General features: G+C 49.3%; 2 protein-coding genes across 2 annotated transcripts in view; one reads left to right on the top strand and one right to left on the bottom strand.

The window, feature by feature from the left end:
- Positions 1-262, top strand: part of dbh (dopamine beta-hydroxylase (dopamine beta-monooxygenase)) — a 30,186-nt gene extending 29,924 nt beyond the window's left edge. The window contains 1 exon segment of the mRNA XM_080184433.1: positions 89-262. Coding sequence (XP_080040559.1) covers positions 89-262 — 174 coding nt within the window.
- LOC145339894 (sarcosine dehydrogenase, mitochondrial-like) lies at positions 206-27,376 on the bottom strand. Its single transcript, XM_080184432.1, has 8 exons — positions 27,203-27,376; positions 26,041-26,154; positions 25,292-25,439; positions 22,753-22,846; positions 9,844-10,006; positions 5,078-5,246; positions 2,728-2,863; positions 206-1,425 (listed from the first exon to the last, which is right to left on the bottom strand). The coding sequence occupies exons 1-8, from the start codon at positions 27,291-27,293 to the stop codon at positions 1,300-1,302; spliced, it is 1,041 nt and encodes a 346-aa protein (XP_080040558.1). The 5' UTR covers positions 27,294-27,376; the 3' UTR covers positions 206-1,299.
- Positions 27,377-27,809: the final 433 nt, after the last annotated feature.

The following is a 27,809-nucleotide window of genomic DNA, read 5'->3' as shown; positions in this document are numbered from 1 at the left end:
CTGCTGTGTTCACACATTCCGTTCCGCTGTATTATCATTAAATTGATTTAAAATGAAACCTTGTTAATTGGATATTTTCTATTTTTAGGGTAACTGGGAAAAACAGCCGCTCCCGCAGGTCACCACAATGTTGCCGGAATCACCGGATCACTGCCAGCAATTGAGTCACGTGGTGCCAGGAAAGGCAACACTGGTCAATTTCACCATCAGTTAACCGGGAGAGAGATACATGTCTCTGGTGGTTATGTCTTCAATGGGTTAACTGAGTGTGCAGGGTTATTGGAAGGGTGTGGGGGGAGGAAGACAATAATTCCATTGCAGTGTCTCACCATTGAGGGTTTGACCCATGTTGGTAATCCTGTTTTATTATTTTGTGTGTGTTGCCCCTGAATGGATAAAGTTTTAATTTGTTTCCAATTAAACAGCAAATTCTTTCAGATCAGGATTTGTGAGATTCTTTAAGTGATGCAAGGGTCACAGCTCCGCCCCAAACATAACCGGGGACAATCCAATATTCTCACAAGACCATCTCCGTACAATCCTCTCCCAGCCTTTCACTGAGATGCAGCAAAGCACTCCCCTGTCACTCTCTCCTTCATTGCACTGAGGACCCTCCCCAGCTCATTCCAATGCCCAGACACTCCCAGCCACCCTTCATCCTTCTCTCCCATCCCTCCCACCATCTCATCATTCAGTCTGACCCAAGGTATACTCCCTACACAGCCCCCAAAACGTTGGGCCTGTTTAATCTGACCAGCACTTTTCACCTCCCAGCCAAAGACTGAGCCAGATTCTCAGAACTCACCACTCATTCTGGTTAGAATATTGACGGCCCAGAGTTGAGTCACTGTCCATAGCGTCTGGGCTCACGGCATCTAGGCCTTCCTCCAAAGGGTAAACCCTCCCTCATTTCTGTCATGTTGGAATACGAGATGGGACTGTGTGTGTTCTATATGTCTGTCTGATTGGCTGTTTTTAGTTGTATGTTAAACACGAGTGCTGTTTTTGGCACTGATACAAAGTTTAATTTGTTAAATTATTTTCAATCAGGTATTGATAGACTGTAGAATCAGTGAGAATGCTGTAAAACATTGAAATGACTCCCTCACCCTGAGCAAACCAGGAGCAAAGCCTCAGGTTCAAAAGTCCAGTTCAGAAATCTCATCAAACCTCCCCACGTTCCACAAACATATCTTCCAATTACACAACTGGAACTCAAAGACAATGTGGCAAATGCCTGGTCATATACTTCCTGTTTTCAAAGTGCTGGAATCATGCAGTCCCCCTCCTGGCTCCAAGCTAATAAATGCCTTTCACTCGCTTGTTGTTTGGATCAAAGGGGGATTTGAGGTGCACCTTTGCTGCGTAGACGATGCCCATCCTCTCCAGGGAGTATTCGCCACTCTTCACAAAGTCAGCTGTCACCTGAAGTGAGACACAGAGACTGAAAACACACACACCATGATAGCATCCACTCAGCGCGCATCAAATCAGCCACATCGCCACTGAACAGGATGTCAGCAGGGACTGAGCTGATGCAGGGACAGAGTTGGGTGGGTGACGTTCTGACAGGCGAACCTCACACCAAGATTGCAAACAGTCAGGTTCAGACTTGGATAGTTTTTTTTATTCACTTGTGGGACATGGGTGTCAGTGGCTGGCCAGGATTTATTGCCCATCCCTAGTTGTCCGAGGGCAGCTGAGAGTCAACCACATTGCTGTGGGTCTGGAGTCACATGTAGGCCAGACCGGGTAAGGACGGCAGATTTCCTTCCCTAAAGGAGATTAGTGAACCAGATGGGTTTTTCTGACAATCGACAATGGTTTCATGGTCATTAGTAAATTCTTAATTCCAGATCTTTTTTGATTCAATTCAAATTCCACCATCTGCCGTGATGGGATTTGAACCCGGATCCCCAGAACATTAGCTAAGTTTCTGGATTAATAGACTAGTGATAATACCACAAGGCCATCGCCTCCCCTGAGTTGCCAGGGAGATGGATGGATCAGTAACTAAGGAACTGAACCATTGCCACGACTGAGGACAATCCGAGGAAATTTCTGCTCATCCAGTACTGGGTATCAGACATGAAATCTGATCTTAGAATAACAGCACAGGAGGCCATTCAGCCCACTCTCTCAGCGCTGGCTTTCTTTAAGAGCTACACACCAGGTGACAGAGCCCCACCTTCGCCCTACAACGGCTGACAAACATTTTCCCTTCAGATTTTGGAAGATAGAATCTGCCTCCAGATCCTGGTCACTCACTTCTGGGAAAAGACCCTGTCCGTGTGTTACCTCGATTCCTTTTGCTGTTTGTCTTAAATTGGGATCCTCTGGTTCTCGACCCTACAGCCAATGGGAACAGCTTTTTCATATCTTTTCCAGACCCTTCATTATTTTGTTTTTCTCTCAAATCTCCTCCCAACCTTCAGGAGAGCAGTCCTTGTTGTTGTAATCACCACATAACTGAATCTCCTCATCACTGGAACCATTCCTGTGAATCTTTTCTGCATTCTCTCTAAAGCCTTCACATCTTTCCTAAAGTGTGGTGTCCAGACCAGACACAATTCTCCAGCTGAGTCTAAACTGGAGTTTTTGGGCAGAGTTTTATGCTTCCCGAGGTGTGTGGGAAGTACAAAGTTACATTGACAGGATTCCCTCAGCAATTTCCCTCGATATTGTCCCCAGCAAACACTCCCGTGTATCCAAATCACTTGTACTCACCACACCACCATCAGGATCCCGGATGTAACCGTAAGCTATCGTCTTATTGAGTGTAAATGCGAAATCCGCCCTCCGGATATGTCCGACTACCTTCCCATTCCTCCAAATTACTTCCAGACCGAACATGGGGACCTTTCTGTGGAATATTAAATGCTTTTTATACCAGAAGCAAGCGCAATGCACCCCTTCCACACTGCACCCTGCACCACCATCTCCATATTGCACCCCATCTCACACTGCACCCCCACACACCTGCACTGCACACCCCCACAATGCAGCCCCCCACCGCACTGCACCCCCCCACACACACACCCGCACTGCCCCCCCCCACACACACACACCCGCACTGCCCCCCCACACACACACACACACCCGCACTGCCCCCCCACACACACACACACCCGCACTGCACCCCACACACACACACACCCGCACTGCCCCCCCACACACACACACACACCCGCACTGCCCCCCACACACACACACACCCGCACTGCCCCCCCACACACACACACACACCCGCACTGCCCCCCCCCACACACACACACCCGCACTGCCCCCCCACACACACACACACACCCGCACTGCACCCCCCCACACACACACACACCCGCACTGCCCCCCCACACACACACACACACCCGCACTGCCCCCCCACACACACACACACCCGCACTGCCCCCCCACACACACACACACCCGCACTGCCCCCCCACACACACACACACCCGCACTGCCCCCCCCCACACACACACCCGCACTGCCCCCCCCACACACACACCCGCACTGCCCCCCCACACACACACACACACCCGCACTGCCCCCCCACACACACACACACACCCGCACTGCCCCCCCACACACACACACACCCGCACTGCCCCCCCACACACACACACACCCGCACTGCCCCCCACACACACACACACACCCGCACTGCCCCCCCCCACACACACACACACCCGCACTGCCCCCCCACACACACACACACCCGCACTGCCCCCCCCCACACACACACACACCCGCACTGCCCCCCACACACACACACCCGCACTCCCCCCCACACACACACACCCGCACTGCCCCCCCACACACACACACACACCCGCACTGCCCCCCCACACACACACCCGCACTGCACTCACACACACACACACACCCGCACTGCCCCCCCACACACACACACCCCCGCACTGCCCCCCCACACACACACACACACCCGCACTGCCCCCCCACACACACACACACACCCGCACTGCCCCCCCCCCCCACACACACACACCCGCACTGCCCCCCCACACACACACACCCTCACTGCACCCCCACACACACCCGCACTGCACCCCCACACACACACACACCCGCACTGCACTCCCACACACACACACACACCCCCGCACTGCACCCCCACACACACACACACACACACACACACCCGCACTGCACTCACACCCACACACCCGCACTGCACTCACACACACACACGCCCGCACTGCACTCCCACACACACACACACACACCCCTGCACTGCGCCCGTCTACTGCACCCCCACACTGCACTCCATCCCACACTGTAGCCTCACACTGCCCCCCCCACCCCCTGCTGTCTTGGAGAAAGGGATTCTACAAACTAACAACCTCAGAGGAAAGGAGAATCTCCTCGTCTCTGTTTTCAATGGGAGCTGTTAATTTTAAACTGCAGCCACTGATGCCAATGGAAAAAGACATTTTCCCACATTCTAGTCCATCTGTCCAGTTTTTGCCCACTCACTGAATCTGTCCACTTGCCTTTGCAGACTCTACTTTCCAACCTCACTTTGTGTCATCAGCAAATTTAGCAACCGTCCTTTCAATCCCTTCACCATCAGATCCTGAATCAATGGAAGTCCATTCCAGTCATATTCCACTTGGAACAGCTCGTTATTCCAGAAGTGACCCAATTACTCCATCTCCCTGTTATCTATCTAATCCTCTCACCTTGCCAATAAATTAGCGCAACACTAAGAGCTCTTATTTGGTGTACTAATCTTTGATGTGGCATTTTAAATGCCTCCCGGAAATCCAAGTACACCACATCGATAGGTTCCCCTTTATCCATGTTGTCTGATACTTACTGAAAGAATTCTAATAAATTAGTCAAATATGATTTCCCTTTCCGATGTTGACTCTACCTGATTGCATTAAGATTTTCTAAGTGCTTTGCTAAAACTTCCTTTGAAAGTTTTAATGGAATTTAATTTAAAATAGTACTTTACATTGAAAGATTGATTTGGGAGATTTTGCAACATTCAGATAAATCTGTTGTAGAGTTTGTAAACCAGTTCAGAGACAAGTCATAAAGACTCACTCACTCATCAACGGTGAAACAGAGCAGTCGTTTGAATAGACCCCCTGCTTTCTGTTTTTCCAACGCCTCGCGACCAAGAAACGGGATCTGGGACTTCAGTTTGCAAGTGAAGGCAAGGCCAGCTTCGAGTGGGGTGTCGTCAGAGCGAAGGTCAGCATGCCAATGTCTGTAACCTACAACACAAACCACATCAAACTAGTTTGGGAACTTCTCTCAGCCCTGAAATTCTCCAACCTGCCAATATTAACCAGTACACAGAGACGCTCCCACATTACAGACAGACGCTCCCACATTACAGACAGACGCTCCCACACTACAGACGCTCCCACACTACAGACAGACGCTCCCACACTACAGACAGACGCTCCCACACTACAGACAGACGCTCCCACACTACAGACAGACGCTCCCACACTACAGACAGACGCTCCCACACTACAGACAGACGCTCCCACACTACAGACAGACGCTCCCACACTACAGACAGACGCTCCCACACTACAGACAGACGCTCCCACATTAGAGAGAGACAAACAAAGAACAATACAGCACAGGAACAGGCCCTTCGGCCCTCCAAGCCTGCGCCGACCATGAGCCCAACTAGACCATTCGTTTGTATCCCTCCATTCCCAGTCTGTTCATGTGACTATCCAGATAAGTCTTAAACGATCCCAGCGTGTCCGCCTCCACCACCCTGCTTGGCAGTGCATTCCAGGCCCCCGCCCCACTCTGTGGAAATATGATCCTCTGATATCTGAGTTAAACCTCGCCGCCCTTCACCTTGAACCTGTGACCCCTCATGATTGTCACCTCCGACCTGGGAAAAAGCTTCCCACTGTTCACCCTATCTATACCCTTCATAATTTTATTCACCTCTATTAGATCTCCCCTCATTCTCCATCTTTCCAGGGAGAACAACCCCAGTTTACCCAATCTCTCCTCATAGCTATGACCCTCCATACCAGGCAACATCCTGGTAAACCTTCTCTGCACTCTCTCCAAAGCCTCCACGTCCTTCTGGTAGTGTGGCGACCAGAACTGTACACAGTACTCCAAATGTGACCTAATCAATGTTCTATACAACTGCAACATCAGACGCCAATTTTTATACTCTTTACCCCGTCCTTTAAAGGCAATCATGCCATATGCCTTCTTCACCACCCTCTCCACCTGTGCTGCCACCTTCAGGGATCTGTGGACTTGCACACCCAGGTCCCTCTGTGTGTCTATACTCCTGATGGTTCTGCCATTTATCGTATAGCTCCCCCCTACATTAGATCTACCAAAATGCATCACTTCGCATTTACCTGAATTAAATTCCATCTGCCATTTCTCCGCCCAATTTTCCACCCTATCTATATCCTGCTGTATTCTCTGACAATGTTCATCGCTATCCGCAACTCCAGCAATCTTTGTGTTGTCTGCAAACTTACCGATCACACCAGTTACACCTTCTTCCAAATCATTTATATATGTCACAAATAGCACAGGTCCCAGTACAGAGCCCTGCGGAACACCACTGGTCACACACCTCCAACCGGAAAAAGACCCTTTGACTGCTACCCTCTGAGACACTCCCACATTACAGAGAGGCGCTCCCGCATTACAGAGAGGCGCTCCCGCATTACAGAGAGGCGCTCCCGCATTACAGAGAGGCGCTCCCGCATTACAGAGAGGCGCTCCCGCATTACAGAGAGGCGCTCCCGCATTACAGAGAGGCGCTCCCGCATTACAGAGAGGCGCTCCCGCATTACAGAGAGGTGCTCCCGCATTACACAGACAGAGCTTGGGGCATAAACTGGAGAAACCTCAACCCTCATTTAGTATAATGGAGTATAATGTTAGCAAGTGTGAGGTTATCCACTTTGGCAGGAATAATAGTAGGAGGGATTACTATTTAAAGGGCGAAAAGCTGCAGCATGCTACGGTGCAGAGGGACCTGGGGGTCCTTGTGCATGAGTCGCAAAAACCCAGTCTGCAGGTGCAGCAGGTGATCAAGAAGGCGAATGGGATGCTGGCCTTCATAGCGAGGGGGATAGAATATAAAAGCAGGGAGGTCTTGCTGCAACTGTACAGGGCACTGGTGAGGCCGCAGCTGGAGTACTGTGTGCAGTTTTGGTTGCCGCACTTGCACAAGGATATTTTGGCCTTGGAGGGAGTGCAGAGAAGGTTCACTAGGCTGATACCAGAGATGAGGGGGTTGGACTATGAAGAGAGACTAAGTAGACTGGGTTTGTACTCGTTGGAGTTTAGAAGGATGAGGGGGATCTTATAGAGACGTATAAGATAATGAAAGGGATGGATAGGGTAGAGGTGGAGACATTCTTCCCGCTCAGAAAGGACAGCAGGACTAGAAGGCACAGCCTCAAGATAAGGGGGGGGCAGTTTAGAACGGAGTTGAGGAGAAACTTCTTCACTCAAAGGGTGGTGAGTCTCTGGAATTCTCTGCCCGTTGAAGTGGTGGAGGCTACCTCGCTAAATATATTTAAGACGCGGGTAGATAGGTTTTTGGTAGGCAAGGGGATTAAGGGTTATGGGGAGAAAGCGGGAAAGTGGAACTGATCCACTTCAGATCAGCCATGATCTTATTGAATGGTGGGGCAGGCTCGAAGGGCTAGATGGCCTACTCCTGCTCCTATTTCTTATGTTCTCATCCTAGGTAAATGTTGCAGTTCATTCAAATACAAGAATGGATTTAACAAAAACAGAGAATTCTTGCAGCCATTCAGCCACTAACTCTGTGAATTATTCAGTGCCCATAAGAACTAAAAACCTCCCATTTATATCACGTTTTCACAACGTCGGGACATCAGTGCTACACAGCCAATCAGGTTTATTTAGTCTGGATTGCAATGTAGGAAAAATATCGATTAATTTCTGGTTAGCAATTCCCAATAAATAGCAAAGTGATATTGGCCACAGACTCTGGAATTGCTGATGTCTGAAAGCCAAATATTGCAGTAAAGCCCTGTTCCTGCTCACAATATCACCAAGAAATCGTTTATATATTCCTGAGAGTGCAGCTAGGGCCACAGATTCAAATATCACCTGACTGAACAGGACCACTAATACAGCAGCACTCCCTCAGCACTGACCCTCTGACAGTGCGGCACTCCCTCAGCACTGACCCTCTGACAGTGCGGCACTCCCTCAGCACTGACCCTCTGACAGTGCGGCACTCCCTCAGCACTGACCCTCTGACAGTGCGGCGCTCCCTCAGCACTGACCCTCTGACAGTGCGGCACTCCCTCAGCACTGACCCTCTGACAGTGCGGCGCTCCCTCAGCACTGACCCTCTGACAGTGCGGCACTCCCTCAGCACTGACCCTCTGACAGTGCGGCACTCCCTCAGCACTGACCCTCTGACAGTGTGGCACTCCCTCAGCACTGACCCTCCGACAGTGCGGCACTCCCTCAATACTGACCCTCTGACAGTGCGGCACTCCCTCGGCACTGACCCTCTGACAGCGCGGCACTCCCTCAATACTGACCCTCTGACAATGCGGCACTCCCTCGGCACTGACCCTCTGACAGTGCGGCACTCCCTCAGCACTGACCCTCTGACAATGCGGCACTCCCTCAGCACTGACCCTCTGACAATGCGGCGCTCCCTCAGCACTGACCCTCTGATGGTGCGGCGCTCCCTCAGCACTGACCCTCTGACGGTGCGGCACTCCCTCAGCACTGACCCTCTGACAGTGCGGCACTCCCTCAGCACTGACCCTCTGACAGTACGGCGCTCCCTCAGCACTGACCCTCTGACAGTGCGGCACTCCCTCAGCACTGACCCTCTGACAGTGCGGCACTCCCTCAGCACTGACCCTCTGACGGTGCGGCACTCCCTCAGCACTGACCCTCTGACAGTACGGCGCTCCCTCAGCACTGACCCTCTGACAGTGCGGCACTCCCTCAGCACTGACCCTCTGACAGTGCGGCACTCCCTCAGCACTGACCCTCTGACAGTGCGGCACTCCCTCAGTGTGTGAATGGTCAGTGAAGTGGACATTATAATTAGATGTCATTGGCTACTGCATACTTGTTGTCCAGGGCTTAAACTATTAAATTCTAATCTTTTGGCAGGTTTCCTCTTTTACATTTTGGGCTGTGATAGAGAGTTAGGATCTTTAGAAAGGGTGGCACGGTAGCACAGTGTATTAAATAACTTTGAAATGTGAGTCTGGAGAAGATCAGCTTGAATACTGAGAAAACCAACAAAGAGAATTTCAGGATGTGACCTTGTGAATCTGGGGGGAGGAAACTCAGGGGAAAGGAAGCGTGTAAGATATGGATATTATGAATGGAAAGTTTCCAGGAAAAAAGAGGAAGGAAGTGAATATCAATGCTCGATGGGAGGAAACGATTGAAAGATAGGATAATTCGGAGTGGAAGCCTGCTCCACCATTCAATCAGATCATCGCTGATCTCTCCCCAGCCTCAAATCCACTTCTTCACCTCTTCCCTTTCATCCAATTCTGATTAGAAAGAGTTTTGGAGAATTGAAAGACTGGACCAGGATAGGGAGACATGGAAATGCTTTGTGCCAAGGAGCTGCCTTCAGGGTGAGTGCACAATGGTGAAAATATTGATCGATGAATCTCTCATAAAACAAAAACCTGCAGCTACTGGAAACAGAATCAGAGAATTTGATTGGGAACAGCAAGTGGTTTTATCCAGGTGAGAGAGTGGGTGTTGGTGATAGTTCCAGACAGACAGTTGATTATTGTTTGGGGGGTGTGGGGGGGTCACACGGTGCATGCTAGCAGATTTTACCTTTCTCAATGCTGAGAGAATCTATGGCTCTGTAGCCAGCATTGGCGATTCCAATCTTGGCCCCAGACTGCATCACAGCGCGATGGACATCTACACAGGATTCCCGAGGCACATGCAGCTCCCAGCCCAGTTCACCAACAAACGAGAGTCTCATAGCACGCACCTTACAAACCAGAAAGTTGGATTAATGAGCATTCCCAGAAAGTCCATGGAGCGAGGGGGGAGTCAGAATCGAAGACTGAGACCGCACAAAAGAAGGCCATTTGACCGATGTGCCTGTACTAACCCTTTGCAAGATGAATTATTCAGTTAATGCCATTCCATCTGCTCTTTCCCTTACGTCCTACAAATTTTCCTCTTCACACATTTATTCAATTCCCCTTTTGAAAGTTCCTGTTAAATCTGATTCCACTGATCTTTCAGGCAGCGCCTCGCAGATCACAACTCACCGTGTAAAATAATTCTCCCCATTTTCCCCTCTGCTTCCTCTGTAATTGCATACAATCTGCAGCCCCCTCAAGTTACTGACCCTCTGCCAGTTTCTCATTATTTAATCAATTTAATTCATAAAAACTTTCAAATCTCCCCTTAACCTTCTCTGTTCCATGGAGTGTGATCACATTGCTCCACCTCTCCACATAATTAAAGTTTGAGGTAGGATAGAAAAAGAAACCTGGGGCAGAAGTAGGCCTTTGAGCCTTTGAGCCTGCTCTGCCATTCAATCTCATCATGGCTGATCCTCTACCTCAATGCCTTACTCCCGCACTCCTCCATTTCCCTTGACTCCTTGACAGTCTTATTTTTATTCATTTGTGGGACGTGGGCATCGCTGGCTGGGCCAGCATTTATTGCCCATCCCTAGTTGCTCATGAGAAGGTGGTGGTGAGCTGCCTTCCTGAATCGCTGCAGTCCGTGTGCTGTGGGTTGACCCTCAATGCCGTTAGGGAGGGAATTCCAGGATTTTGACCCAGCGACTGTGGAGGAACGGCCAATATATTTCCAAGTCAGGATGGTGAGTGGTTTGGAGGGGAACTTGCAGGTGATGGTGTTCCCAGGTATCTGCTGCCCTCGTCCTTCTAGATGGAAGTGGTCATGGGTTTGGAAGGCGCTGTCTAAGAATCTTTGGTGAATTGCTGCAGTGCATCTTGTAGATGGTACACACTGCTCCTACTGAGTGTCGGTGGTGGAGGGAGTGGATGTTTGTGGATGTGGTGCCAATCCAGCAGGGCTGCTTTGTCCTGGATAGTGTTGAGCTTCTTGAGTGTTGGAGCTGCACCATCCAGGCAAGTGGGGATTATTCCATCACACTCCTGACTTGTGCCTTGTAAATGCTGAACAGGCTTTGGGAAGTCAGGAGGTGAGTTACTCGCCACAGGATTCCCAGCCTCTGACCTTCTCTCGTAGCCACTGTGTTTATGTAGCAAGTCCAGTTGAGTTTCTGGTCAATGGTAACCCCAGGGACGTTGACAGCGGGGGTTCAGTGATAGTAGAGAATTTCAAAGATTCACCACCGTCCTCATCCCAGTTCTAGATGACCTGTCTTACTATAAGACAGAGTCTCTGGTTCTAGAAGCCCCCAGCCAGGAAAAACATCCTTCTTGCATCTACCCTGTCCACCTTTAAGAATTTGGTAAGTTTCAATTAGATCACCTCACATTCTCTGAAGCTCTAGATAATACATTGTCCTCAATCTCTCCTCATACACCAATCCTGCCACACCAGGAATCAGTCTGGTGAACTTTTGTTGCACTCTCTCTAGAGTTTAAAGTTTATTTATTAGTCACAAGTAAGGCTTACAATAACACTGCAATGAAGTTACTGTGAAATTCCCCTGGTCACCACACACCGGCGCCTGTTCGGGTCAATGCACCTAACCAGCATGTCTTTTGGACCGTGGGAGGAAACCAGAGCATCCAGAGGAAACCCACGCAGACACGGGGAGAATGTGTAAACTCCCCCAAGCCAGGAATCGAACCCGGGTCCCTGTCACTGTGAGGCAGCACTGCTAACCACTGTGCCACCATGTCACCCCTATATCCTGCTTTAGGGGAGGAGACTAAAACTGTACACATTACTGCAGGCGTTGTCTCATCAAGGTTCTATACAAATGACTAATGTCTATTGGCTCTGACATCCATCATTATGAAGTGCTTCGAAAGGTTAGTCACGGCACGAATCAATTCCAGCCTCCCAGAGTGCCTGGATCCACGACAGCTCGCCTTCCACTGCAACAGGTCCACAGCCGACACCATCACTCTAGCCCTGCACTCAACACTGGAACACATAGGGACATGTTCAGCACAACTTTGTGAGCTAAAGGGCCTGTATTGTGCTGTAGTTTTTCTGTTTCTATGTAACACCTAGATAACAAGGACACCTATGTCAGACTTCTATGTATTGACTACAGCTCAGCCTTCAAAACTATTATTCCCACAAAACTCACCCCCAAACTCTGTGGCCTGGGCCTCGGCACCTCCCTCTCTGACTGGATCATGAGCTTCCTAACCCACAGAAGACAATCAGTAAAAATAGAATTACACCTCCTCCACGATCATCCTCAACACCGGTGCCCCACAGGGCTGTGTTCTCAGCTCACTATCATGCTCCTTATACACCAATGACTGTGCGGCCAAATTCCCCTCCAACTTAGTTTTCAGGTTTCTTGATGACACCAGCGTAGTGGGTCGGATCTCAAACAATGACGAGACAGAGTACAGGAATGAGATAGAGAATCTGGTGAACTGGTGCAGCAACAATAATCTCTCCCTCAATGTCAACAACATGAAGGACAGTCATCGACTTTAGGAAGCGTAAAGGAGAACATGCCCCTGTCTACATCAACGGGGACAAAATGGTCACGAGCTTCAGGTTTTTGTGTGTCCAGATCACCAACAACCTATCCTGGTCCCTCCATGCAGATACTATAGTTAAGAAAACCCACCAAAGAGTTTAATTTCTCAGGAAACTAAGGAAATTTACTTAGACAATACTAATTCAAATCAATATCCAGTAAGGTATCTTTACTCCTTTACGAAACCCTCTAGTGATGAAAGGCGAAATACCCTTTGTCTTCTTCATTGCTTGCTCCACCTGCATTTTAGTTGTTAGTGACTTATGAACAAGGGTATCAACCTTGGACATCAATACTACTCAATCTCTCACCATTTAAGCAAACTTTACATTTCCATTCCTCCTACTAAATTTGAATATCTCACACTTATCCACATTATATTCCATCTGCCATTTCCTTGTCCCCTCACTAAACCTGTACAAATCCCATTTATAGAAGAAGAAGAAGAACAACACAGCACGGGAAACAGGCCCTTCGGCCCAACGAGCCCACGCCGCCGTCCTACTATCTCAGTGACCTATTCATGATTTTAGTCTACGTCTAACGTGCGAGGATCAGGGAGGTCCAATTTAGGGACAATTTTAGTACCCAATCAATCAGCCTAAAAGCACATCTTTGGGGGATGTGGGAGGAAACCGGAGCACCCGGAGGAAACCCACGCAACCACGGGGAGAACGTGCAAACTCCCACAGACACAGGCCCAAATCCATGTGTCCGCACAGCAACAGAGATAGTCTCTGAGCTGTCATGTTGCCCTCGAGATGGTCCAGTTTAAGCACACTAACGACATGAAGCAATAGGCAACTCCCGAAGCAACATCCAAGAGCAGCCCACTACAACCTGCCACCTGCATGCCCCTTGCTGGACTTAAATGCCTGTGGAGACAAAAAAATTCATTATTAAACAGGCAAAGACTAACATTCCTGAGGCAAAATGTATTCCCAAGCCTACAATGTTCAGTAAGGCCTACTATATCCCCCTATATGTAGCCCGCTCATATGGCTGTCTAAGTGACTCTTAAACAACCCTAGCGTGCCTGCTTCCACCACCTTACTCGGCAGTGCATTCCACACCCCCACTACCCTTTGCGTGAAAAACTGCCCTCTAATATTTGTCTTATACCTAGCCCCCCTCACCCTAAGCCCGTGACCCCTCGTTCTATCCATTTCTAGTAGCGGAAAAAGCTTACCACCATTTACTCTATCTATCCCCTTCATAATCTTATAAACCTCTATTAGATCCCCCCTCAGCCGACGTCTCTCAAGGGAAAACAGCCCAAGTTCATCCAATCTTTCCTCGTAAGACAGCCCTTCCATACCAGGCAACATCCTGGTAAATCTCCTCTGCACTCTCTCCAGGATCTCTACATCCTTCCGGTAGTACGGCGACCAGAACTGGACACAGTACTCCAAGTGAGGCCTAACCAACGTTCTATACAACTGCAACATCAAACTCCTACTCTTATATTCTATACCTCTTCCTATGAAGGCTAACATACCATACGCTTTCCTCATCACATTCTGCACCTGTACCGACACCTTCAGGGACTTATGCACTTGCACCCCCAGGTCTCTCTGCGTATCTATACTCCGGATAGTTCTACCTTTTATCGTATAACTCCCCTCCACATTATTCCGGCCAAAGTGCATCACCTCGCATTTCTCCGGATTAAATTCCATTTGCCATCTATCTGCCCAATCTACCAGCCTGTCTATGTCCTGTTGCATTGCCAGGCACTGCTCCTCAGTACCCGCCAATCCAACCATCTTGGTGTCATCAGCAAATTTGCTGATCACACCACCTACCCCCTCTTCCAAGTCATTAATATATACCACAAATAGAAGAGGTCCAAGTACCGAGCCCTGCGGCACACCACTGGTGACAGGCCTCCAATTGGAAAAGGAGCCTTCCACTACTACTCGCTGTCTCCTCCTCCCAAGCCAGTTCTCCACCCATCTACATACCTGGCCTTGTATCCCATGAGCCTTCACCTTTTCTATCAGCCTACCATGAGGGACCTTGTCAAACGCCTTACTGAAATCCATATAGACAACATCAACGGCTTGTCCTTCGTCAACCGTTTTTGTCACCTCTTCAAAAAATTCCACTAGATTCGTAAGGCACGACCTCCCTGTAACGAAGCCATGCTGCGTATCCCTGATCAGATTGCAGCGCTCCAGATGTTCATACATCCTATCCTTGAGGATCCTCTCCATTAGCTTGCCTATAACTGAAGTCAAGCTCACCGGCCTATAATTCCCTGGGTTATCCCGCTGACCCTTCTTAAACAACGGTACTACATTTGCAATGCGCCAATCCTCTGGGACCTCACCTGTGTCCAAAGAAGAGACAAAGATTTGCGTCAGAGGCCCAGCAATTTCATCCCTCACCTCCCTTAACAGCCTGGGATAGATGCCATCAGGCCCTGGAGATTTATCCGTCTTTATACTATCTAAGAGTCCCAACACTTCTTCCCTCGTGATGACTATATCCCTCAACGGATCCTCAAACTCCTCAAGCACAGCACCAGACATCAGGCCCCTCTCCTGCGTGAATACCGACGCAAAGTATTCATTCAGGATCTCCCCCATTCCCCCAGGCTCCAAGCATAGTTCCCCTCCTCTGTCCCTGAGAGGGCCAATCTTCCCTCTAACCATCCTTTTATTTCTAACATAGGAGTAAAATGCCTTAGGATTTTCTTTAATCCTACCCGCCAAAGCCATTTCATGGCCCCTTTTTGCCTTTCTGATGCCCCTTTTAAGTTCTCTCCTACATTCTCTGTATTCCTCTAACGCTATCTCTGTCCTCAAATGCCTAGATCTAATGTACGCCTCCCTCTTCCTCCTGACCAGGTCCTCAATATCCCTAGTTACCCACGGCTCTCTAATCCTACCCTTCCCATCCTTCCTCTTGACCGGCACGTGCCTTTCCTGCAAAGATTTTAGTTTTCCCTTGAGAGACTCCCACATACCCAGCGTCGACCTGCCATCAAGCAGCTTACCCCAGTCCGTATCTTTAAGATCCTGCCTAATCCGGTTGTATCTAGCCCTCCCCCAGTTTAACACCCTCCCCTTAGGACAGGCTTCATCTTTATCCATTAATATCTTAAACCAGACAGAGTTGTGGTCACTGTTAGCCACCTGCTCTCCTACTTCAACGTCAACCACCTGCCCAGGCTCATTCCCCAGAACCAAGTCCAGTATAGCCCCCTCCCTGGTCGGGCTATCCACATACTGCTCCAGGGATCCTTCCATTACACACTGTACAAATTCCTCCCCGTCAGCACCCTCTGATCTCGGCACCTTCCAGTCTACCCCGGGGAGATTAAAATCTCCCACTACCACCACCCTATTCTTCCTGCACTTATCTAGAATGTCCCTACTTATCCCTTCTTCCACAGCCCTCAGGCTGTTGGGCGGTCTGTAGTACACACCCAACATAGTAACATCTCCCTTCCTATTCCTCAACTCCACCCATAGCGACTCGATTCCTATATCCTCTATTCCTCCCTCCCTCTGCACTGCTATGATGCAATCCTTAACAATTTATTTGCATAATCCTTACAGCTCAGATTCCCATCCAGTTTTGTGTCATCTGCAAGCTTGGAAATATTACATTTATTGCCCATATCCAATTATTGATACAGATTGTGAAAAGCTGGTTCCCCAGGACAGATCCTTGTGGTACAGTCACTAGTAACAGACTGTCATCCGGAGAATGACCTGTTTATAGAAACATAGAGGATAAGAGCAGGAGGAGGCCATTTGGCCCTTCGAGCCTGCTCCACCATTCATCACAATCTTGGCTGACTGTCCAACTCAATAGCCTAATCCAGCTTTCTCCCCATAACCTTTGATCCCATTAACCCCGAGTGCTATATCCAGCTGCCTCTTGAATACATTCAATGTTTCAGAATCAACTACTTCCTGTGGGAATGAATTCCACAGGATCACCACTCTCTGGGTGAAGAAATGTCTCCTCATCTCCGTCCTGAATGGTCTACCCCGAATCCTCAGACTGTGAGCCCTGGTTCTGGACTCCCCCCACCATTCCGACTTGACGTCGGATTGTTAACCTATTCTCAATCCATGCCAAAATATTATGTCCAATCCTACGTGCTTATATTTTATTTATTAACCTCCTGTGAAGAGCTTCATCAAAAGCCTATTGAGAATCCAAATATACATATCTACTTATCTGATTCCACCCAGAACATCCTTATAAAACTCCAACAGATTTCTCAACCATGATTTCCCTTTCATGGACTCACGTTAACTCCATCCAATCAGATTATTAATTTTCTAAGTATCCAGTTACCATATCTTTTCTAATGGAGTCTAGCACTTCCCCTCCTGTTGTCAGACAGCTCTGTAGGACCCATTTTAAAGACATTAACAGCTTTGCAGCGCATGAAGAGGCCCTTCGGCCCATCCTGTCCATGCCACCCATCTAAAGTCTATCTATTCTAATCCCACTTTCCAGCACTTGGTCTGCAGCCTTATATACTATGGTGTTTCTCGCACTTCTTAAACTTTGCGAGCGTTCCTTTCTCCATCACCCTTTCAGACAGTGAGTTCCAGATTCCCACCACCCTCTGAATGAAAAAGCTTTTCCTCAAATCCCCTCTGAATCTCCTTCCCCTCATCCCTGTCCCCTGGTTACTGACTCTACCAAAGGGAAAAGTTCTTTCTTATCTACCCAGCTATATCCCTCAATTCTGTACACGTCAATCAGATTTCCCCTCTGTCGTAAGGAAAACAACATCCCAGCTGAACCAGCCTCTCCTCAGAGCCAGAACACTGCAGCTCAGGCAGCATCCTGGTAAATCTCCTCTGTACCTTCTCTGGGGCAATCACATCTTTCTAATAGTGAGGCAACCAGAACTGCAAACAATATTCCAGCATTTTATACAGCTCCAATCTAACCTCCCTGCTCTTATATTCTATGCCTCAGCTAATAAGGGTGCTAATAAGGATCGGTCATGTTGTTAGGAGTTTTCTAAGGGTCCCCAAATAGTGATAGAGATGTGGAGGAGGAAATGGCAAAGCAGATTATGGATAGGTGTGGAGAGATAGAATCATAGAATCCTACTGTGCAGAAACCCACGCAGACACAAGGAGAATGTGCAAACTCCACACAGACAGTGACCCGAGCCAGGAATCGAACCCAGGACCCTGGAGCTGTGAAGCAGCAGTGCTAACCACTGTGCTACCGTGTCACCCCGGAAATCACAGGGTAGTTATCATGGGTGGCTTTAACTTTCCAAATATTGATTGGAACCTTTATAGGCCTTTATTAATCGAGGGATTGAGTTTAGGAATCGGGAGGTAATGCTAATCGGGAGGTAATGCTACAACTTTATAAGACCCTTGTCAGGCCTCATTTGGAGTACTGTGCGCAGTTCTGGTCGCCTCACCATAGGAAGGACGTAGAAGCTATTGAAAGGGTACAGAGGAGATTTACAAGGATGTTGCCTGGACTGGGAGGCATGCCTTATGAAGTTAGGTTGAGGGAGCTGGGACTCTTTTCCCTGGAGAGACGAAGGTTGAGAGGCGACCTGATAGAAGTTTATAAAATGTTGAGAGGAATAGATAGGGTGGATTCTCAGAGGCTATTTCCCCGGGTTGAAATGGTCGCTACGAGAGGACACAGATTTAAGGTGCGGGGAGGAAAGTACAGAAGTGATGTTAGGGGTAAGTTTTTCACTCAGAGGGAGGTGAGTGAATGGAATCGGCTGCTGTCAGTGGTGGTGGAGGCGAACTCGCTGGGGTCTTTTAAAAGACTTCTGGATGAGTATATGGGGTTTAATGGGATTGGGGGTTATAGATAGGATTGGTAGGTGTTGACGTGATCGGCGCAACTCGTGGGCCGAAGGGCCTGTTTGTGCTGTAGTGTTCTATGTTCTATGAATAGTTTGGATGTGGAAGATTTTGTACAGCGTGTGCAGGAGGGCTTCCTGACACAATATGTGGACAGGCCGACAAGAGGTGGGGCCACATTGGACTTGGTACTGGGTAATGAACCTGGCCAAATGTTAGATTTGTTGTGGGGGAGCAAATTGGAGACAGTGACCACAATTCAGTGTCTCTCATTCTTGAAATGGAGAGGGATAGGGTTACACAGCAAGGCAAGGTTTATAATTGGGGGAGGGGTAATTCTGATGCGATTAGGCAAGAATTAGGGAGCATAAGATGGGAACAGAAACTGTTAAGTATGGGCACAAACGAAAAGTGAAGTTTGTTCAAGGAACAAATACTGTGCGTCCTTGATAGGTATGTCCCTGTCAGGTAGGGAGGACATGGCCAAGTGAGGGAACCATGGTTCACAAAGGAGGTTGAATGTCTTGTCAAGAGGAGAAAGGAAGCATATGTAAGGATGAGAAAACAAGGTTCAGTTGGGTTACTTGAGGGTTATAAGGTAGCAAGGAATGGATTAAAAAAGGGGCTTAGGAGAGGGCATGAGAAGTCCTTGGCAGGTTGGATAGAACAAAACCCCAAGGCTTTTTACTCTTATGTGAGAAATAAAAGAATGACCAGGGTGAGGTTAGGGCCAGTCAAGGATAGTAGTGGGAGCTTGTGCATGGAGTCAGGAGAGATAGGTGAGGCGTTAAATGAATACTTTTCTTCAGTGTTCACTAAGGAGAGGGGCCATGTTTTTGAGGATGAGTGTGTGATACAGGCTGATAGGATGGAGGAGGTAGATGTTCTGAGGGAAGAAGTATTAGCAATTTTGAAAAACCTGAGGGTGGATAAGTCCCCTGGGCCAGATGGGATACATCCTAGGATACTTTGGGAGGTAAGGGATGAGATTGCTGAGCCTGTGGCTTTGATCTTTGGGTCCTCACTGTCCACAGGGATAGTGCCAGAGGACTGGAGAGTGATAAATGTTGTTCCTCTCTTCAAGAAAGGAAATAGGAATGACCCTGGTAATTACAGGCCAGTTAGTCTTACTTCGGTGGTCGGTAAGTTAATGGAAAGGATCCTGAGAGATAGGATTTATGACCATTTGGAAAGATTCAGTTTAATCAGGGATAGAGAGCATGGATTCGTGAGGGGTAAGTCCTGCCTCACAAATTTGATTGAATTCTTTGAGGAGGTAACTAAGTGTGTGGACAAAGGTAGAGCAGTTGATGTCATATACGTGGCTTAACAAACACCTTACTAAAATCGGCCTACCATGGGGAACCTTATCAAACACCTTACTAAAAGGTTCCCCATGGTAGGCAGATGAAGAAGATAAGTTAGAAGGAAATTTGGCCGACTGGATAAGGAACTGGCTGTCTCATAGAAGACAGAGGGTGGTGGAGGAAGGAAAATTTTCAGACTGGAGGCCAGTTACCAGCGGTGTACCACAGGGATCAGTGCTGGGTCCTCTGCTATTTGTGATTTTTATCAATGACTTGGAAGAGGGGGCTGAAGGGTGGGTTAGTAAATTTGCTGATGACAGCAAGATTGGTGGAGTAATGGATGAGGTGGAGGGCTCTTGCAGGCTGCAAAGAGACATTGATAGGATGCAGAGCTGGGCAGAAAAGTGGCAGATGGAGTTTAACCCTGATAAGTGCGAGGTGATTCATTTTGGTAGGACAAACTTGAATGCAGATTACAGGGTCAACGGCAGGGTTCTGAGGAATATGGAGGAACAGAGAGATCTTGGGGTTCATATCCACAGATCTCTGAAGGTTGCCACCCAAGTGGATAGAGCCGTGAAGAAGGCTTATAGTGTGTTAGCGTTTATTAACAGGGGGTTTGAGTTTAAGAGCCGTAGGGTTATGCTGCAACTATACCGGACGGTGGTGAGACTACATTTGGAATATTGTGTTCAGTTCTGGGCACCTCACTATAAGAAGGATGTGGAAGCATTGGAGAGAGTGCAGAGGAGATTTACCAGGATGCTGCCTGGGTTGGAGGGTAGGTCTTATGGGGAAGGGTTGAGGGAGCTGGGGCTTTTCTCTTTAGAACGGAGGAGGATGAGAGGCGACTTAATAGAGGTTTATAAGATGATGAGGGGGATTGATAGAGTGGACGTACAGAGACTATTTCCTTGGGTGGACATAGCTGTTACTAGGGGGCATAGCTATAAGGTTCATGGTAGGAGATATAGGAGGGATGTCCGAGGTAGATTCTTTACTCAGAGAGTGGTCGGGGTGTGGAATAGACTGCCTGCTGTGATATTGGAGTTGGACACTTTAGGAACTTTCAAGCGGTTATTGGATAGGCAAATGGAGCACTCCAGAATCATAGGGAGTGGGATAGCTTGGTCTTGGGTTTAGACATAGCGAGGCACAACATTGAGGGCCGAAGGGCCTGTACTGTGCTGTACTGTTCTACGTTCTAAAAAACTCACTCACATTTGTTAGATGTGATCTCCCCCGACAAAGCTATACTGACTGTCCTTGATTAATGCTTGCCTCCTGTGTCTGTCCCTCAGAATTATTTCCAATAATTTCATAGAACATAGAACACTACAGCACAAACAGGCCCTTCAGCCCTTAAGTTGCACTGATCGCATCTATACCTACCAAGCCATAGAACTATCTGTAACTCCCAATCCCATTAAATCCCATGTACTCATCCAGAAGTCTTTTAAAAGACCCCAGCAAGTTCACCTCTACCACCACCAACAGCAGCCGATTCCACTCACTCACCACCCTCTGAGTGAAAAACTTACCCCGAACATCTCCTCTGTACTTGCTTCCCAGCACCTTAAACCTGTGTCCTCTCGTAGCAACCATTTCAGCCCTGGAAAATAGCCTCCGAGAATTTCCCAACCACTGATGTTAGACTCAGTGCCTGGAATTTCCTGGTTTTTATCGACTTCTTGAATAAGGATACCACATTAGCCATCCTCTCCTGTGGCTACAGAGGATTTGAGAATTAGTGTCAAAGTATCTCTCTTTCCTTCCAATCTGTAGGAACTGTTCCAGAATCTGTCGGATTTTGGAAGGTGACCAGCAGTGCACTGACTATATCTACAGCCACCAACACTCTGGGATACGGATCACCAGGTCCAGGGGATTTATCAGTTCTCAGTCCCATTAATCGCTCGAGTTCCTCATCTCCCCATTCTCATTTTCTACCTTCCTCTTTACATCCTCCTGCTCTGATTGGTTCAACACAAGTCTGTCGCCCTTCCGCTTCCTGATAAATCCCCATTTCCATCTGTGTCGGCTGCAACCTCAAACTTCTCCGCAGCACCTTCAACCCAGGAATATTTAACACCCAATCTTTGCCTTTCTTTGAGCCAGATCTCCATTGTCACAATAACATCATAATTCCATGAGTCTGTAATTCACCAATCTTATTAACCACACTCTGTGCATTCACACACATGTACATTAACCAAGCTTTAGGCATTTTTACCCCCTCCCCTTACTCTGAACACACCAAATGGCTCTTTATTGCTGACTCTAATTCTCTTAAATTTGCTTCTATTTATTTTGGTGTTACTCTGATATATCCTCCTTATTCATTAGTACTTCTCTTATTTCCCACTGCTAGTTTCTCCCCTCCTCTCTGAATTTCCCCTCAGTACCTCCTGCTCCTGCTACACCCCCACCCCAACACCCCTCACTGCACTAATAAATACACAGAAAACCCAAAGATCCAGGATGGAACCAGGACCAATCTTTAAAAGTTTTAGACGCTTTTATTTATAGAGATACATACTACAAACACGTATGTCTGAATCTAAAAACTACCTGTGTCAGTCTGTTCCTACTCACTGGGATACACGTGAACCCCCAGCAAATGCCCACCCCTGGAAGTAATCAAACACAATTAATGTACAACAAACACTGGTCCATGGTAAGTTCTTGCTGCCTGGGCTCTCACTCAGATCGATGCCTGAACCACGTATTATTGCAGAGAACAATTGGCTGATTCACACGAAGTTACCACAGATAGCCAGAGCACTTAAACCTTCCCATCCCTTCATAAAGATTTCAGTTTCACCAAATGATCAACACAGACACAGAACCTGGACACTGGCGAGATGGAGACTGAGCTGGATTTGAAGGTGGGTTCATGGGGAGTAATGGTAACAGTAAAAGAGTAACTCACTGTGTGTCCAGCTGCCTTCACAACCTGGTGTGTGGAGAAGGGAAAAGCCTCATCACTTAGATCTGTGTCCAGAACTTCCTCCAGCACCGAGCGACTGTGAAGGAAGAAAGTAACAGTCACAAGGTCACATCAATCAGAAACAGAGCACCCCATGTCAGGGCTCTGCCTACCCACACCTCCCCCCCACCCCCAACCACCACCACTGCCCCCCTCCCCCGAGCTCCCCACATCGGGGCTCTGCCCACCCACACCTCCCCCCACCCCCCACCTCCCCACCCTCAACCACCACCACCACCACCACTCCTCCCCCACCCAACAACCTCCAACCCCACCCCCCCTCCCCCGAGCACCCCACATCCAGGCTCTGCCCACCCACACCTCCACAACCCCCCCCACCCCCAACCACCAACCTCCCCCTCCCCCAAGCACCCCACATCCGGGCTCTGCTCACCCACACCTCCCCCCCCCCGCACCCCCAACCACCACCCTCCCCTCCCCGAGCACCCCACATCCAGGCTCTGCCCACCCACACCTCCCCCTGCCCCCCCCCCAACCCCAACCACCACCACCACCTCCCCCCCTCCCCTGAGCACTCCACATCCAGGCTCTGCCCACCCACACCTCCCCCCCCACCCCCAACCACCACCACCACCCCCCACTCCCAACTACCAACACCCCCCCCTCCCCCGAGCACCCCATATCTGGGCTCTGCCCACCATCCCCCCACTACCACCTCCAGCCACTTCCTCCTTTCCCACAATCCACTCTCCTAAATACCCCTGCCCTGGGCCACTCCAGAGGACACAGCCCCTCACCCCTTCCCTAATCCAGATTCACTGAGGCCCTGGAGGCTGTTCCACTATTCAGTGAATTGATGTGTAGTTTAGTTCCATATTTTCCCCTTATTCCTGACAAAAAGTCCATCAAGCTCAGGCTTCAACTTATTGACTGATCTACCAAAGAGAGTTTGGAACTTCCACAATCCTGTGTCTGTCGGGTGTTTCCAAATTCCATTTGTGGAACTTCTGCTTTGAATTCTGACACAATCCCTGAAACGCTAAGCTCACCGAACTAGTACAAAGTTATTTTTATTTACCACTTAATAAACATTATTAAAACATTATCATCTTGCTGTTAGTGGGAACTTGCTGCGTCCAAATTATCTGCTGTTTTCCTAAATTACAACAGTGACTAAACTTCACTGACTTTGAGATATCTAGTGAAAGATACAATTGGAGTCTTTCTCTCCAATTTACTATCTTGGAAACTTTAATTAAATTTCCCCTTAACCACCAAAATTCCAACAAATACAATCTTAATTAGTTTAATCTCTCCACATAACTGTTGGAGTCCAGCTCTCATTCTGGTGAATCTACACTCACTCCCTCCAGGGTTAATGAACTTGCTCCCAGTAACTCCAGCTGTGGTCTAAACAGGGGTTTCTGTAACTCCACTTTGACCTCAGCATCTTCTGGGTATAAAACTAGTATTCCGTTCACCTTTTGATCATTTTCTGTAACTCCTCTTGATATTTTAGTGATCTCAGTATCTGGACCTCACCATCTGCCCAAAGCCCTTTCAAATCTCTCCAGGTTTCAAGCCATTCACCATTTCAGAAATATTCTCTTCTCTCCTTTAAGTTCAAATTATCAACTGACTTCTGTTAATATTGAAATTCATTTTCCAGTTTTTCAGTTCTTCATTAATGTCCTTTAGGGAAGGAAATCTGCCGTCCTTACCCAGTCTGGCCTACATGTGACTCCAGAGCCCCAGCAATGTGGTTGACCTTCAGCTACCCTCTGAACAAGGCAACTAGGAAAGGATAATGAATACTGGCCAGCCAGCGACGTCCATGTCCCATAAATGAATAAAACAAAACTTAGTCTATTACTATCTCTTTGTAATTTACATTTCCATCTATACTGTTTATAATATTGCCTACCTTTGTGTCATCAGTAAATTTGGATATCTCATCACCTAAATCATTAATATAGTGAACAGCAAAGACCCCAACACAGATCCTTGTGGGATAGTCACAGCTAGAGTGCTTGTTCATTCATTATCCCTATTCTCTGTCTCCAACCAAATTCCCAATCGGATCAATAATTTACCTCCAATTTCATTCTGACCTCAGGACCCTTCCGGCTCTCCTACAATGCTGGTGCCTCCAGATATATATCAGCCCAGCCTGTCCATTCCCCTCCTCGCCAGCCTCCCTCCTCGTCCATTCCCCTCCTCGCCAGCCTCCCTCCTCGTCCATTCCCCTCCCTCGCCAGCCTCCCTCCTCGTCCATTCCCCTCCTCGCCAGCCTCCCTCCTCACCAGCCTCCACTCCTCATCCATTCCCCTCCTCGCCAGCCCCCCTCACCAGCCCCCTCCTCGTTCATTCCCCACCTCACCAGACCCCTCCTCATCCATTCCCCACCTCACCAGACCCCTCCTCATCCATTCCCCTCCTCGCCAGCCCCCCTCCTCGTCCATTCCCCTCCTCGCCAGCCCCCCCCTCTGCTTCTCTGTCAATGAGCCGATCAATTGTGCACCTCTTGGGCCCCTGTACGCTGATCATTCCCAATTCCTCTGAACAATCCACGAGCTGACAGTTCAGTCTCTGGTCCTGAAGAACGGAGGTTATATGGGTCCAGTTGTGTTGAGCTACTCCACCACCGACTGCCAGGTAATAGCCGTCACCTGCACCAGAGCACCAGGTCAGAGATCAGCTAACACCAGCCAGATACACTGAAGAGCTACAGACAGACAGACTTCCCAGGACACTGACAAGGCCCTTGGCCACACACTTGAAACCCAGTTACACAAGCACACAGATTAAACACACTTCTGTTGGATGTTAATTTAATCCAATTACTCTCGTTAGTGGCTGCTAGAACTGGGAAAGGAAACAGTGAGAAGTACGGCCTCCGGGCTGGAGCTGTTCCACTCGGTTACTGCAGCCTAATCTGACAGGCCACACTGAAGGGAAATTTAATTCCACTCTACACCAATGCCAAGAACAAAAGATAACCATCGGAACCAGAGGTAAATTTTCACCAGAAACTCATATCAGCCTTTTGAATAATGGTCACTACAGAGGAAGCATTTAGTAACCCCGTCTGCACTTCCAAATAAACTTTTACCTTTCCACTCTCAGGGTGGTTATTACACACAAGATTGCAAATCTGAACTCCTCTGGAAGAAAGAGCTAAATTGTTCCCAAAACTAAAGATCTCAAAGTGGGTTGAATGGGCGCTCCCTCGAGCTCAGTGCCTCTGCACTGCGGCTCACTCAGTTTTACCTTCAAAAGCAGGTGTGAGTGCTGTTCCTTCTGGAGCAGGTTCAATGCGACTAACGGTGAGATCACTCTCTGTCCCTCCTCGACTGTTCAGCATGCAAGTGTAAACAGTTTTACCTGAACATAGATGGCAACAAAAAATAAATCAAACACTCTGCTTTCAGCACCAAAAGATCAGAACATGGGTGAAAGGGTGCGCCCCGGGGTCAGAGAGCTGACACAGGGGAGGGGGAGAGTGAATCCGGGGGGTGGGGGTGTTGGAGAGGGGGGGCACGGGGGAAAGTGTCCTGGGGGAAGGGAGAGGGGTCGCGGTTGAGGGTGATTGGGGATAGGAGGAGGAGAGGTGGCACAGGAAAGGGGAGGCATGGGGGAGGTGGGAGAGTGACCTGGGGGGGGGAGAGGGGGCATGGGGCAGAGTGACCGGGGCGGAAGGGGGGGGTGGTGGAGTGGGGAGAGAGGGCGCGGGGAGGAGGGAGAGTGACCAGGCCGAGGTCGGCGGGGGGGGGGGGGGGGGGGGGGGGGGGGGGGGGGGGGGGGGGGGGTGTGTGGAGAGGGTGGCATGGGAAAGGGGAAGAGTGACTGGGCAGAGGTGCAGGGGAGAGTGACTGAAGAAGGGAGAAGCGGCACGGGATGGGGTGGGGGGAGGGTGGCTTGGGGGGGAGGGGGTGCAAGGGCAGGGAAGGGGCGGCAATAGGGGGTGGGGAAGGGGAGGGAAGAGCGCCGCAGGGCAGGGGGGAGGGGAGAGTGACGTCGACACGAGGAGAGGGAGAACCAGTGCAGGGAGGGGAGAGAGTGACCCAGAGAGGGGAGGGAGAAGAGTGACGTGGGGAGTGGGGAGAGTGACTAGGGAGGGGAGGGGGGAAGAGTGACCCAGGGAGGGGGGAGAGCAACATGAGGATGGGGGGAGATCCTGTGGGTGGGGACAGTGACCTGGGGAGGGGGTAAAGTGACCCGGGTAAGGGGGAGAGAGCCCTGGGGAGGGGGGAGAGTGACCTGGAGAGTGGAGCGGGGAGAATGACGTGGGAAGGGGGGTGAGTGACCCGAGAAAGGAGGGGTAGAGCCCTGGGGGGCGGTGTCATGGGGAGGGGGGAGCCCCGGGGAAGGGGGAGGGCGGGGTGGGGGGTGTTGGTAACGGGACGTGAAGGATATGGAGATGTGTTATTACCTATTGGTGTGCTGACATTAGCAGAAAACAACCAATCCGCTGCTTTTTTAGCATCCGGACCCAGGAGATAGAACTTGCCAAAGTAGGACATGTCAAAGACGGCAGCTGCTGTCCGGCACCTTTCACATTCCAACCAATCTGCAGAAACACACAACAGCGGCAAAACCTGAAAACCAACACTGCCCGCGGCAACCTGCACAAACGAACACACACACAGACAGACAGGCACACACAGACAGACAGACAGACAGACAGACACACACACAGACAGAACAGACAGCCCCACAGACACACACACACACAGACACACACACACACAGACACACACACACACAGACACACACACACACACACAGACAGACAGACAGACAGACACACACACAGACACACACAGACAGACAGACAGACAGACACACACACAGACACAGACAGACAGACAGACACACACACAGACACACACACACACAGACACACACACACAGACAGACAGACAGACACACACACACACAGACAGACAGACAGACACACACACAGACACACACACACAGACACACACACACAGACAGACAGACAGACACAGACAGACAGACAGACACACACACACACA

The sequence above is a fragment of the Carcharhinus amblyrhynchos genome, unplaced genomic scaffold (genome assembly GCF_965287045.1).
Source record: "Carcharhinus amblyrhynchos unplaced genomic scaffold, sCarAmb.v2.hapA scaffold_729, whole genome shotgun sequence".
In the NCBI taxonomy this organism is placed as follows: Eukaryota; Metazoa; Chordata; class Chondrichthyes; order Carcharhiniformes; family Carcharhinidae; genus Carcharhinus; species Carcharhinus amblyrhynchos.
Note: the sequence above shows the minus strand (reverse complement) of the source record. Positions and strands in the feature narration are given on the sequence as shown.

Bases quoted from the DNA above. Each gene is read 5' to 3' on its own strand.
- LOC145339894 (XM_080184432.1), bottom strand. From the start codon at position 27,293: ATGTCCTACTTTGGCAAGTTCTATCTCCTGGGTCCGGATGCTAAAAAA. The intron at 10,007-22,752 runs GTGAGTTACTCT...CTGGTTTGTAAG, and splicing joins TGAAGGCAGCTGGACACACA to GTGCGTGCTATGAGACTCTC. The intron at 1,426-2,727 runs GTGAGTACAAGT...GTCTCACTTCAG, and splicing joins GGGATCCTGATGGTGGTGTG to GTGACAGCTGACTTTGTGAA.